General features: G+C 42.7%; 1 protein-coding gene across 1 annotated transcript in view; it reads right to left on the minus strand.

Annotated features, from left to right (window-relative positions):
* The window catches only part of LOC128737120 (ETS-like protein pointed), a 228667-nt gene that overhangs the window by 186646 nt on the left and 29436 nt on the right, over positions 1 to 12585 (minus strand). Inside the window, exon 3 of the mRNA XM_053831723.1 lies at positions 7254 to 7374. Coding sequence (XP_053687698.1) covers positions 7254 to 7374 — 121 coding nt within the window. The remainder of the gene's footprint in view (positions 1 to 7253; positions 7375 to 12585) is intronic.

A 12585-nucleotide genomic window follows, 5' to 3' on the forward strand; every position in this document is an offset into this window, starting at 1 on the left:
ACTCGATAGAGATAGAAATGTCATTTTTTTCGTAAAATTGTTTATCTTTATATTTTCTATAACTTTGCCGAAGAAACCATGTGTCTATCTACGAATACAAAAAAAGGATGTGTATCGAGTCTTTCGCGAACGCGAAACACATAATACGTATGCTTGCCGTACTCTACTTTGGGTCGTTGGGGACAAGCGGAACCCGTACAAGTTTATAGTACTCGACTTAAGCTTTAAAATGAAGCGCTGAGTTCCACTTTTCGCCCTTTTGGACTACTGTGCAGCGTACCCACCTCAACAGAATGGTGTTGCGGAACAAGTTCTGGGCAGAAGCTGTACATAAGGCGAATTATTTGCAGAACCTTCTTCCAACAGCGGCCGTAAAGCAGACACCGTTTGAACTATGGCACGATGAGAAACCGGATTTGGCACATCTAGAAGTTTTTGGAACCCCCGCATTTGTCTATATTCCCAAGGAGAAAAGGTCGAAGCTGGATCCCAAAGCTGTAAAGATGATCGTGGTTGGATATTATGATTGCCACAAGGGCTACAGGTTGATCGATGCGAGAACACACAAGCTGACGGTAAGTCGACATGTGCGATTTGTTCCAAAAGATACACCGTGCATTAAGAATGACGAATCGGTTGTTGAATACCAGCTACTGGAAATCCCACATTCTGTAGGACGAGAACATGTTCCAGACAGAGATCTCGAAGAAACGATAAACAGAACGTTATTTATTATCTTGATGATGAGTTTTTCGACCTCACGAGTGGAAATAACACAATTGTTACGGACGATGAAACTGTTGCGGAAGATCTTTCTACGATTCGGGAAGAGATTTTAGAGGAGCTGAATGAAACGGCTGTAAAAGTAAAAGCGATGTCAGGTGTTCATCGAGGAACAACAAGGGAGTTCCACCTCTACGTTATGGAGACTCGGCGTTAGCTGCGATGTCGCTAGATCCACGTACGGTCACGGAAGCAAAGAGCAGTTCACACTGGAGTGAATAAAAAGCCGCGTTGGAGGAAGAAAGATTCACACAGAAGTATGGCTACGGCTATGACGAAGTGTTTGCACCAGTCGCGAAGCAAATCAGCCTGAGATTGCTGATGACTGTTGCTGGAAAGCGGAACTTACAGCACAGGTGAAACACGTAGACGTTAAACGGCGTAACTTTACGGTGATTTGGACGAAACCATTTTTATGAAAGAACCTCCTGGATATGAATCAAATGCAGGTAAAGTGTGCTGCCTCAAGAAAAGTTTATATGGTCTCAAACAATCGGCAAGAATGTGGAACAAGAAAATTGACTCGGTTTTCCGTCACGTTGGATTCAAACCTTCAAACGCTGATCCATGCTTGTATGTACAAGAAAAAGAAGGTAAATTCTGTTACATTCTTCTGTATGTGGACGACATGTTGCTGATTACACCGAGCCGATTCTTGGAGATGTGAAGTTATTTCTGGGAATCCAAATCGAGCGCACTAAGAAGGGATTTTCGTTAAGCCAGGAAACCTACATCAAGAAGTTAACTAGTCGATTCGGTTTGGAATAGTTTGGAATAGTTCTGAAATTGTCTGTTTCTCAAGAAACAGATAATTTCAGAACTATTTTCCCCAACGCGACTCACAGCACACGATGGAAATCAAAGCATGCTTTGATAAGCACAACTCAGTTTGCAGCTTGAGCTACAGCCAGGCACAGACAAACGTTTACAGACGTACAAACGTCTTATAAAAAATGGTGCGTGACATTTTGTTTACGTCCCCCCCTTGACACGTGGGGTGCAAAAAACGTTCGCATTGCGTGTCTGATATTTTCGGTATCAATCATGACCCCAACCTTGAGGACGTTCGGCGACTGGAGATTATTTCAGCCAGAAAAACTATTCGAAACAGGCTTGAAAGCTAGCCTAATTCGGAACTGATTATGGCGGACCCGTTCGATAAGCCCCTAAGATCATAAATCGCACGAGCGCCTTATTTCGTAACTAGACAATGAGACAATCTAATCGGTTGGATCCATAAATAACCAACCATTTGGGACAATCGTTATGAACAAATTCGTGTTTCCAATAAATCGATATTTCAGATTCAACCAACAACTAGATAAAGGAAGTCGTTTATGGTGGTGGGAAGAAGGTTGTGAAATTATTTATTTTCTGACTTATACATCTACTATAATATTTTGTTGACGTAATAACAAACAAACTAATTGAGAAAACAATTCCCTTCTAACTAAACTTGAGCAAACTTGCTTGCCTTTCGCAGTATTTAAACTAATCTTCCTAACCGATGCGGTGCAATAGGATACGATGACAGCTTTGACATCGTCAAGATTTTTGCGACTCTTGAAACTTCGGGTGCTGCCGTTGTCGTTACTGGTTCCTCGGTAGTCACCGTAGTTTGTGGCCCCTCAGTCGTTTCAGAAGTTTCACCACCTTCGGTAGTTACAATAGTAGTTTCCACCGTAGTTTCGGTATTTGGAGAAGTATCCACCGTTGTTGGCTCGGCAGTAGTTGTTGTCTCACCTCCTTCGGTGGTTGTAGTGGTAGACGTCCCGTCGTCGACAGTTGTGGTGGTAGTATTGGGTTCCGTTGGATCTGTTGGATCCGTTGGCGGAACGGGAGCACAATCATCAACCAGGTATCCTCGTATGTACTCGTGGTCGGACAGTTGCCAATCGAGTGCGTAGTCTTTGCATGCATCCAGCCGTTCGATTATACCGTCCGCAGTGGCATTATGTTTGTCCAGCTCTTCCTGCAGCACCTCCTCGCGACCAACCCTAAGGTTTGTGTAGTACTCCAACTCCTCTTGCAGTTCAGCTCTGATAGCTTCCGGATCGAGAACGTTGTTTCGTCCCAGCGTCTGAACGACCTGCGAAAGCGTGCGTACGTTTTCATGGCTGAACGGATCGTGGTACGGCCAGAAACGGGTTAGGAAATCATTTCGCAGGTATGAATGGGACTGATAGGCACAGTTCTGGATGTCCCAGTTTTGGAACATCAAATACACAAGTCGCAAATACAACACATCTTCGCGGCAACTATCAGAAACTGTGTCGGCCGTCTCAATCTCTTGAAGAAAATCGGAATCACGTTCTTGCATTGTCGTTATCAATTGGCCATACTTGGGCAGTAGATCACGGTTGAGTAGTTCGTTCAGACGATTGTTTCGGGCACGAAAACTAGCTATCTCAGTAGACACCTGCTCAGATAAGCTGGTAAACTCGGCTAGAAACTCCTCAAGAAAAGTGTATTCGCCAACGGAAGAGTCCACCGCCAGACCAGCCACCAATCCCACTAACAATAACTTGAGAAACATCTTCACTTTCCAATATTCCACGCCAAACTGACCGGTCAGGCGATTATTGTACCCCGTATATATAATGGGCCCTCGATCATAAAACTTATCATGAGGGTGTACGGCGTCAACGTTCGACGTTGGTTGGTACGATTGAGTAATACATCGGAAGGAATCTAATCTTCGGCGATAAATATGCGGCCGGAATCGATTACAACTCATTCACATGATTGACCAGAGCAATCAACGGTTAGGGATTAACTATCAGGTATTTCGTTGTTCGATCAAAACCTCGACGTATATTTTTATTGTAACACCAACAATATAAGCTTACAATTGAGAATTATGCTTATTCATATTCTTACATTTTACCTACTTAATTTCGCCGCCGATGTGGCGCAATCGCAAGACGATTAGATTGTTCCACGGTAGTAGGAACGTCTTCGGTTGTGGTCTCTTCACTCACTTCAGTCGTAGTCTCTGCACCTTCAGTGGTTGTTGTCTCACCACCTTCGGTCGTTGTTGTCTCACCACCTTCAGTGGTTGTTGTCTCACCACCTTCGGTTGTCGTTGTTTCACCACCTTCAGTGGTTGTTGTCTCACCACCTTCGGTAGTCGTTGTTGTCTCACCACCTTCAGTGGTTGTCGTCTCACCACCTTCAGTCGTTGTTGTTTCACCGCCTTCAGTAGTTGTTGTTTCGCCGCCTTCAGTCGTTGTTGTCTCACCACCTTCAGTGGTTGTCGTCTCACCACCTTCGGTTGTCGTTGTTGTTTCACCACCTTCAGTGGTTGTTGTTTCACCGCCTTCTGTCGTTGTTGTCTCACCGCCTTCAGTCGTTGTTGTCTCACCACCTTCAGTCGTGGTGGTTGTCTCTTCACCGTTCGCCTCCGTGGTCGTCGTAACTTCGGAAATCTCCGTCGTGGTAGGAGTTGTTATTTCGGTGGTGCAATCACTTTCCAAGTACGTTCTAATGTATTGATGATCCGCACTTTGCAGTTCCTGTGCCTGCGCGCTGCATACCGCAAGTTCTGCAATTAGAGCTTCCGCCAGCGGGTCGAGTTGTGCCACTTCGTCTTGCAGAGTCTGGTGCCATTCCTCTCGTGAATTTGTGTAGTTGTTCAATTCGTCCTGTAGTTCACCTCCGACGGTATCCACGTCGTAAACGTTAATCGCCCGGCTCACGGTTTCTGAAACCTGTGAGATCACACGGATATTGTCGCGCGAAAATATGTTGTGATTTGGCCAAAATCGGTTTGCTGCATCCTGACGAAGCCCCGCTGCTGCATCTGTGGAACAGTTCTGAACATCCTCGTTTTGGAAAACCAAATAGCGAATACGGACTTCCAAGACCTCCTCGCGACATGTTTCAGAGATCCCAACGAAGTTTTCAATTTCCGCAAGAAATGCAGCGTCCACTGCTCGTAGCGAGAACACTAAGCGTCCTATATCTCGCAGTAAATCACGATTCAACTGTCCGTTTAAGTCTTGGTTAACTATCCGTAATCCACGAAACTGCTCACTCGTAGCATTGGACAAATTAGAAAACTGTTCTTGAAACTCCTGCAAAAACTCGAATCTTGCCGACGAAAGCTGAACGGTCAGAGCCGCCAGGAGGCCTACCAAAATCCACTTTGAATGCATCCTCGGAATTTCCCAATGAACTAACTCTAAACCCATCAGCTCACCGTATTTAAGCAAATTCTCCAGCTGATCGACTACGATAGCCCACCGCTGGCTGCGTTACCAATCTAATCAAATGCCTAAAGTTAGTAGGATGTATACCACGTGTACTAGCGCCGGTCACACAAAAAAACCACCGAACCAAACGCAACCAATCTTATCGCCGAGAACCAGTAGTATTGCTATAAAATCCTCCGCTCGACCTTCCGCGTATTTTCAAGGCAGTAGTAGTTTGCCCCGCGAATCAAACTTGACCGTGGTAATACCACAACTACCAGCAATAATCTAATCAGTGGAAAGCTGGAGATGTCAAACCGGAACCATCTAGCGCAGAATCAGTGTTGTTGATGACTGCGTCATCTACTGCAGTTGGCGTTGGAATTGTGTTAAGAGAAGAAAAAATATACCTTCTTTTAATTACGCTTCAGCCACCGAAATCTGGCAGGCCTTGATAAATTTCTAATCTACGTCCACAATTGTTGAAAGGTAAGTTTCCTGTTAGGTTCGTTGTATTTTAAACTTTCTTCTCCAGAGTTACTAAAGTTAATTGCTAAGTTAACAGCTAAACCTGGGTATGTTAAGAAAAATTCAAACTCAAAAAATGTTTGGACGAAAACATTGAGGAAGGGCAAACGGCTCACGAGCTCAGAGGAAAAGGCGTTCAAACGAACAGCTCTTGAAAAAGAACCAAGGTTCTTATTCTAACGAACTAATATTCTCAACACCACATTTTTTACATGCTATTCTAAGCAATTCTAGTGATAGCATAATGAAGAAAAATCTAAACGTTGAAATAAGTAAATAAAACTAATAAATAACCTGCGTAAAGCATTTGGCTAGAACTTTTATGATTTTGTTTTTGTAATGACACATACTTTCCGCAAGAAAAAGATGAGTTGCAATTAGCAGGTTTCATTTGTTTTACAACTAACTACGAGGTATAGAATCGCATGTATATTTTGCTGAACTCTTGCTATGAATTTTACTATAAAAAATCAGTTTTCGGTAATTTGATGCACTCCTTCCGAGTGGCCCCCGTGCAGCATAAATTCTCTTGATAAGATTACTCTCGTTTAGCTCGCTGCACGGAGGAAACGTATAACAGTTATCACTGCTGCTGGACCAAATCTCGATACATGACCGGTAGCTAATAAGTCGCCAGATCGATCGGTCATATATTTATGCGATAAAATTTTTTGGAGCGACTAAAACTTAGTTTTCATTAATCGCGTGTGATATGAATTCTCGAGTTGTTTGGCATACCCACCGACGGTAAAGGATTTCCACATATCCAGCTTTCCACAGCCTGTGTCCATGGTACGTTGAGAAGGGTTCGAACAATCAGGTTAAAATAAATATTATTAGCATATTTTCGACACTCAATGATCGTTAATGTAATGGGAAAAATATCTAGCCAATTTCATGCTTAATTATTAAGGTTGGCGTCACTGACATATCCATGCTCGTTGCTTGGTTACGTGTCAATAAACGACTGGCGTGGATTCGCAATTGCAATCGAAATGAATTGAAGTTTGTCCTATCAATTAAAGTGAACACTGTAGGCATTATAATATCTTTCGAAATAGACTACTCGGGCGGTAAGTCAGAGGTTTATGTGCAGCATCAATTAAACTTTCGTGAGTGATATGACGCGTGGAATTGTCGAAAAGAAACTTTAAAAAACGACGACGGAAAATATAGTGGTGAATTTCAATTGTGAACAAATGTCGGTATTATTTATGACTCAAACAGTAATACAACCTATGGGATGATATCTTTAGTGCTTTGATTTACTAAATCTTCCTAATACTAGCATGTTTGTAGGAACCATTTTTATTTTTGTTATGGTTTCCTGAGGCTATCGGTTGAGGCTATGATACGCGTTAAATGGAAGAGAAGGAAGTTGCTGGGCACCATACTGACTGCCATAAATGTATTCTGATGACCACTGCAATTTGGTAGAGCAAACATTTGGAACGAATATTAGATTTGTTTGTTTAGTATCTGACAGATGATGTGTGCATTTTACGCAAAAACTTCATATGGCTATTGGGATCATTTACATAAAAGAAAATATGATAAAGTAGAATTTTGCCGTACTTTCCGATGTTGTGTAATCGATCACAAATTCCTCGAAAATAAAATTTTAGACTATAGGTAAACATCAAATATTATAAAAGGAACGAAATGTTTGTTACAGCAGAATATTGGAAAACACGTGTATTCTTTAGAACACGTTGGGAGGCCTGCCGATAGTACTAAAAAATTACTTACCTAGTGATGCCTCCGGATCGCTCAAATCCGACAGACTCGGAACCTTCTGTATGTTTCGTATGTGCGGTCCATCGTCCAGTGGTTCCTGCTTAAGCTGAATCTGGGTTTCACCGTCGAAACTCTATTGAACAAAGAAAAAAAAATGGATAAAAACGAACATTAGTGTCTTATCATCGTCAAATGAACATCGCGTCTTTTTTTTTTTTCATTCCTTTCGACAAGAACAAAGTCATTGGCTTCGACCTTCAGCATCCTGTGCGGCTGCCGGTCCCCACATGCCAGTACGTTTTCTCATTTTTCACCGTGTCGAATTACTACCACATAACATTACAAACGAACTTGACATCTTCATCAAAGGCGCTAAACGACCATGTCGAAAGGAAATAAACAAAGCCGCCAGCAGCCAGCAGACCAGGCAGATCAGTGCCGCTGTCCCCCGATATCTTTTCAAAACAAGCGGATTCACTCCCGTAAACGAGCCGTGAAAAATTTAATCTTCTATACTCTATTTCTTATGACAGTTAACGACCCTAACGTTACTGAGCTGTCCCAGCATCAATCGAAACATAAGTACCGTGGCTTGTTATCTATCGACAAACGTATTTTTCTTTTTGTCTTTTCGCCGTAACCGGAAAAGTCTATTCCTGTAGGCATGCGATGACGGATGGGAAATGATCCGATGTAGTTGCACCTAAAATTCCCCCTTGTTTCGCTTCCAACATCGGTCATAAATATGTTCTCAAAACAATAATTATTAATTTAGTGTTCTCGCCGAGTGACCTGTCAAAAGTTGTCATAATTACTTGGAAGGGACAATGTAGTCAACAATTTTAAAATAACCGATGAAATCGGCTACCGTGATACGGCTTTGGGTCATAAACGAAAATGAAAGAAAGTTTCATTTAGGTAGGTACTTAATTGAATTTTGACGCATTGACAAACCAGTTCACGAGTTCTAGTTAAACTTCGTTACTGGTAACCTCTTCTTATCAACCCTGTCATTGTACAATTTGCCCCAATTCAGCAAATTGATAATATTTCGCACACATGCACTGTGAAAATGTAATTCCATATAGTTAAATTCATTTCCCTCCCAACAGCATTGAGGGTGCACGTTTTGCGCACAGTTCTGGGTTTTAGCGCACACGTTTTATCGCTTCCAGCAGGGGAATCGTACAGTTGTTTACACTCTCCACGGCTCCGGCAGAACACGACACGACTATCGGCTATCATTATTTTGTTTCGTTTTCAACTCTTCAGCTGCTGCTAGCCAACCGGCTAGTCTAGAAACTCGCCTACTCACTCTCATATTCAAATCAACTGCTCCTCGCAACCCGTTCGCCTATACAACCCAGCCCAGCCGGCCCCCGGACCGCAAGAGTTTAACTTTTTTATGAATGAATTAGTCACACCGCACACAATGCACCACCACAACCGAGACCCGTACGCGTGAACGGCGCACAAATCGGTTCATTCATGAAAAACTAATCACACGCGAAACTACTCGATTCGAGCGGAACACAATCGCAGCAACCGATCCGAGCGGCAGAAGCAGCGATTCTGATCGTACGAGCATTTGTGAGATGTGAGCCGTTCGGTTTCATTCTGCACCTGCCAAACTGTGCCATCGAAGTATGGATTCCGAAATGGAAGCTGCTGATGCTGGGCATCTGGGATGTCACCGACAGAAAGAGTTGTTCTGATAAATCGCCAGAACGCAACCTCCAGCCGATGGAGCGTCATTTTTCACCGGCCAATTCGCGCACACCCAACGGAACCGAGCGGAGTCTTAATATTTTGACAGCCGCAAAATGGTGTAAAATATATTTCCACCCGAATCCATGTGATCCCGTGGTCCGGTGATCAGTACCAGTGTAGTGAAAGAAGCGCGTTGGTGGCGAGAAAAAAAAAGACTGCACGCTCTCATCACATCACGGTTAATCTTTTACGAGCGCTTTCGCTGTTTCCTTTGAGCGCTGCTGATCGGCTGCACAGGACGATTGATCAAATGGACGGATTATGGGACTCCGGCAACTGCTGATGGCGACATGGCAGGCGCACGTAAATAATTAGCTTATATTTCAGCACGGTTAAACAAATAAAGAAAACGGTAGGATGCGCGTGGTATGGTTTGAGGTGGAAGATGTCACGGGAAAGGGGTTGGGAGTTTCAGTTTTGCTTTTGTTAGAAACTTCAAGAAAGTACCGTTAATAAGATGAATCACGGTGTTGGTAATAGAAAATGGGACCAAACATTAAAGCAAAGTTTTGGCTTCGCGTCCAGTTAGATTTTTGACGTAGAACTACGTCTTATCGCAGTTTGTCATTTTAGGATTTATAGCTCCAGGTCAGCGACACGAAAGAATGACACATTTTGAACGCTAACAACTCTTTCAATTCAGAACGGATTTTGATGGTTCGCATACCATTAGATTTAGAAAAGCTGCAGTAAAATTTAGCTGCCTTTTTGCCATGCAAAGACTATTGAAATCACATAAAAAGAAAAGTCTTTATCTTCTTGACGGAGTACACCATGCGCTCCCACAGTCCACCCATATGTGGAGCGAACGGCGGATTCAGCGCATTCTAGCGTTCGTGAAGACGTTCGATCCGACGAACTTGCTCATGGAGTTCCGTACTGGGTATCTTGAGCTTCATGCAGTTAGCAGAGAAAATAGTGATTAAAAAACACCGACAATACGATCAAAAATAGATGTCCACAACCATTGCTACCGACCTTGTTGCCCTCTAGATCCATTGCACTTGATGTTCGTCGAGAAATTGTCCTAATCGAAAGAATATGTTCATATTTTCTACCGTTGACCACTCTTCTTTCAACTGCGCTTGGTTTTTGGAAAGGATCGCCATCTCATGGGGAAAGCTTTTATGTTACGCATGCTCCTACAGTGTAAACTAAGCCTTTTTGTACTGCTCTTGTTTCAACGAAACGGCCCGTGAAGCTGGGACACACAACGAAATCCGTTGCAGATTAGCTAGTCCCTCGATCGATACAGTCCATCCTACGCTCCCATACTCCTCGTCATCTCTTAGACGGTTTCTATCCGCATGGTCTAGCGCAGATAAATACGGCGGTCAACAGAAACTCACGCCTGCTTGACCTTGTTGTGGTCAACGAATCTTCAACCTACCTCGTTTTGCTCAGTCCATGAAGCTGTTGACCCAGTAGTTCCACTTGACGCTGATCATCCCGCTGTTGAAGTGGTAGTGGACCTGCCAGTCTCCTTTGAATTTGAAGATATTGTTGACGCTAATAACTTGGACTTTCGAAGAGCAAATTTTTCTGCCTAAGCCGAAGCAATCAGTCAGGTCGATTGAAGTTGCCTCGACCGTTTTGCGAATGTTAACAATGCTGTTAGTCACTTTACCCAAACCATGAAACACACTTTACGAATGCAATCCAACTTGCGCAGAAATCCTAGATCATTCTGGTCGTGAATTCCAAGAAAAACGAGGTAGGACTGCCTGTAAACATGTTTCTGGATACCATCGGTGCGAACACTGCCGTGGAAAAATGCGAACCCTTTGCCACTCACTTCAAGAATTCCTTTAACACTTTTATTGCTTCGGGAATGCAGACTGCCTCTGCAATCAGAGATACTCCATGTGATGCAATCAACTTGAATATATCTATACCTATAAAGAAGGATTTCTGTCTGTCTGTCTGTCTGTCTGTCTGTCTGTCCGTATGTTCCTTATAGAATCGAAAACTACTGAACCAATCGACATGAAAATATGCATGTAGAGGTTTTTTGGGGCCAAGAAAGGTTTTAGTGATGGTTAGAAACCCCTCCCCCACTAAGAGGGGGGGCTCCCATACAAATGAGACACAAATTTCTGCATAACTCGACAACTAATCAAGCAAATAGAACAAAATTTGGCATGTGGGTGTTTTCGGTGACAAGAATTTATTCTATGGTAAATTGAGACCCCTCCCCTCTTTATAAGGGGAATTATAACTCCTCTCCTCTTTAAAAGGGGGGCTTCCATCCAAATTTCCTCATAACTCGAGAACTAATCAAGCAAATAGAACCAAATTTGGCATGTGAAAGTTTTCGAGGGCAAGAATATTTTCTATAGTAAATTAGGACCCCTCCCCACTTTAAGAGGGGGGGCTCCTGTACCAAAGAAACACAATTCTCCTCATAACTCGAGAAGTAATTAAGCAAATGGAACCAAATTTGGCATGTGGGTGTTTTTGGAGACAAAATTTTTTTCTATGATGAATTGGGACCCCTCCCCGTTTTAGGAGGGGGGATCCTATACACATGAAATACAAATTTCCTCATAACTGAAGAACTAATCAAGAATATGGAACAAAATTTGGCATGTGGAAGTTTTCGAGGGCAAGAATATTTTCTATGGTAAATAAGGACCCCTCCCCACTTTAGGAAGGGGGGCTCCTATACAAATGAAATGCAAATTTCCTCATAACTCGAGAATTAATCAAGCAAATGGAACCAAATTTGGCATGTGAAAGTTTCCTAGGGCATGAATATTTTCTATGGTGAATTAGAACCCCTCCTCACTTTAAGAGGGGGGGCTCCTATACAAATGAAATACGAATTTCCTCATAACTCGAGAACTAATCAAGCAAATGGAACCAAATTTGACACGTGGGTGTTTTTGGAGACAAACATTTTTTCTATGATGAATTGGGACCCCTACCCACTTTAGGAGGGGGGGCTCTCTTACAAATGAAATTCAAATTTCCTCATAACTCGAGAACTAATCAAGCAAATAGAACCAAATTTGGCATGTGGAGGTTTCTGGAGGCAAAAATATTTTCTATGGTGAATTGGGACCCCTCCCAACTTTAAGAGGGGGTGCTTCTACACAAATGAAATACAAATTTCCTCATAATTCGAGAATTAATCAAGCAAATGGAACCATATTTGGCATGTGGGTGTTTTTGGAGGCAACCATTTTTTCTATGATGAATTAGGACCCCTTACCTTTTTAAGAGGGGGGGCTCTCATACAAACGAAATACAAATTTCCTCATAACTCTAGAACTAATCAAGCAAATGGAACCAAATTTATCATGTGGGTATTTTTGTAGGCAAGAATATTTTCTATGGTATATTTTCTATGGATTTCCCCATTTTAAGAGGGGGGGGCTCCTATACAAATGAAAAACAAATTTCCTCATAACTCGAGAACTAATCAAGCAAATGGAACCAAATTTGACATGTAAGTGGTTTTGGACGCAAGATTTTTTTCTATGGTGAATTGAGACCCCTCTCTTCTTTAGAAAGCGAATTATGGCCCATCTCCCCTTTAAGAGGGTGGGCTTCCATACAAATGAAATGCAAA

The sequence above is a fragment of the Sabethes cyaneus genome, chromosome 1, assembly GCF_943734655.1.
Source record: "Sabethes cyaneus chromosome 1, idSabCyanKW18_F2, whole genome shotgun sequence".
NCBI lineage: Eukaryota > Metazoa > Arthropoda > Insecta > Diptera > Culicidae > Sabethes > Sabethes cyaneus.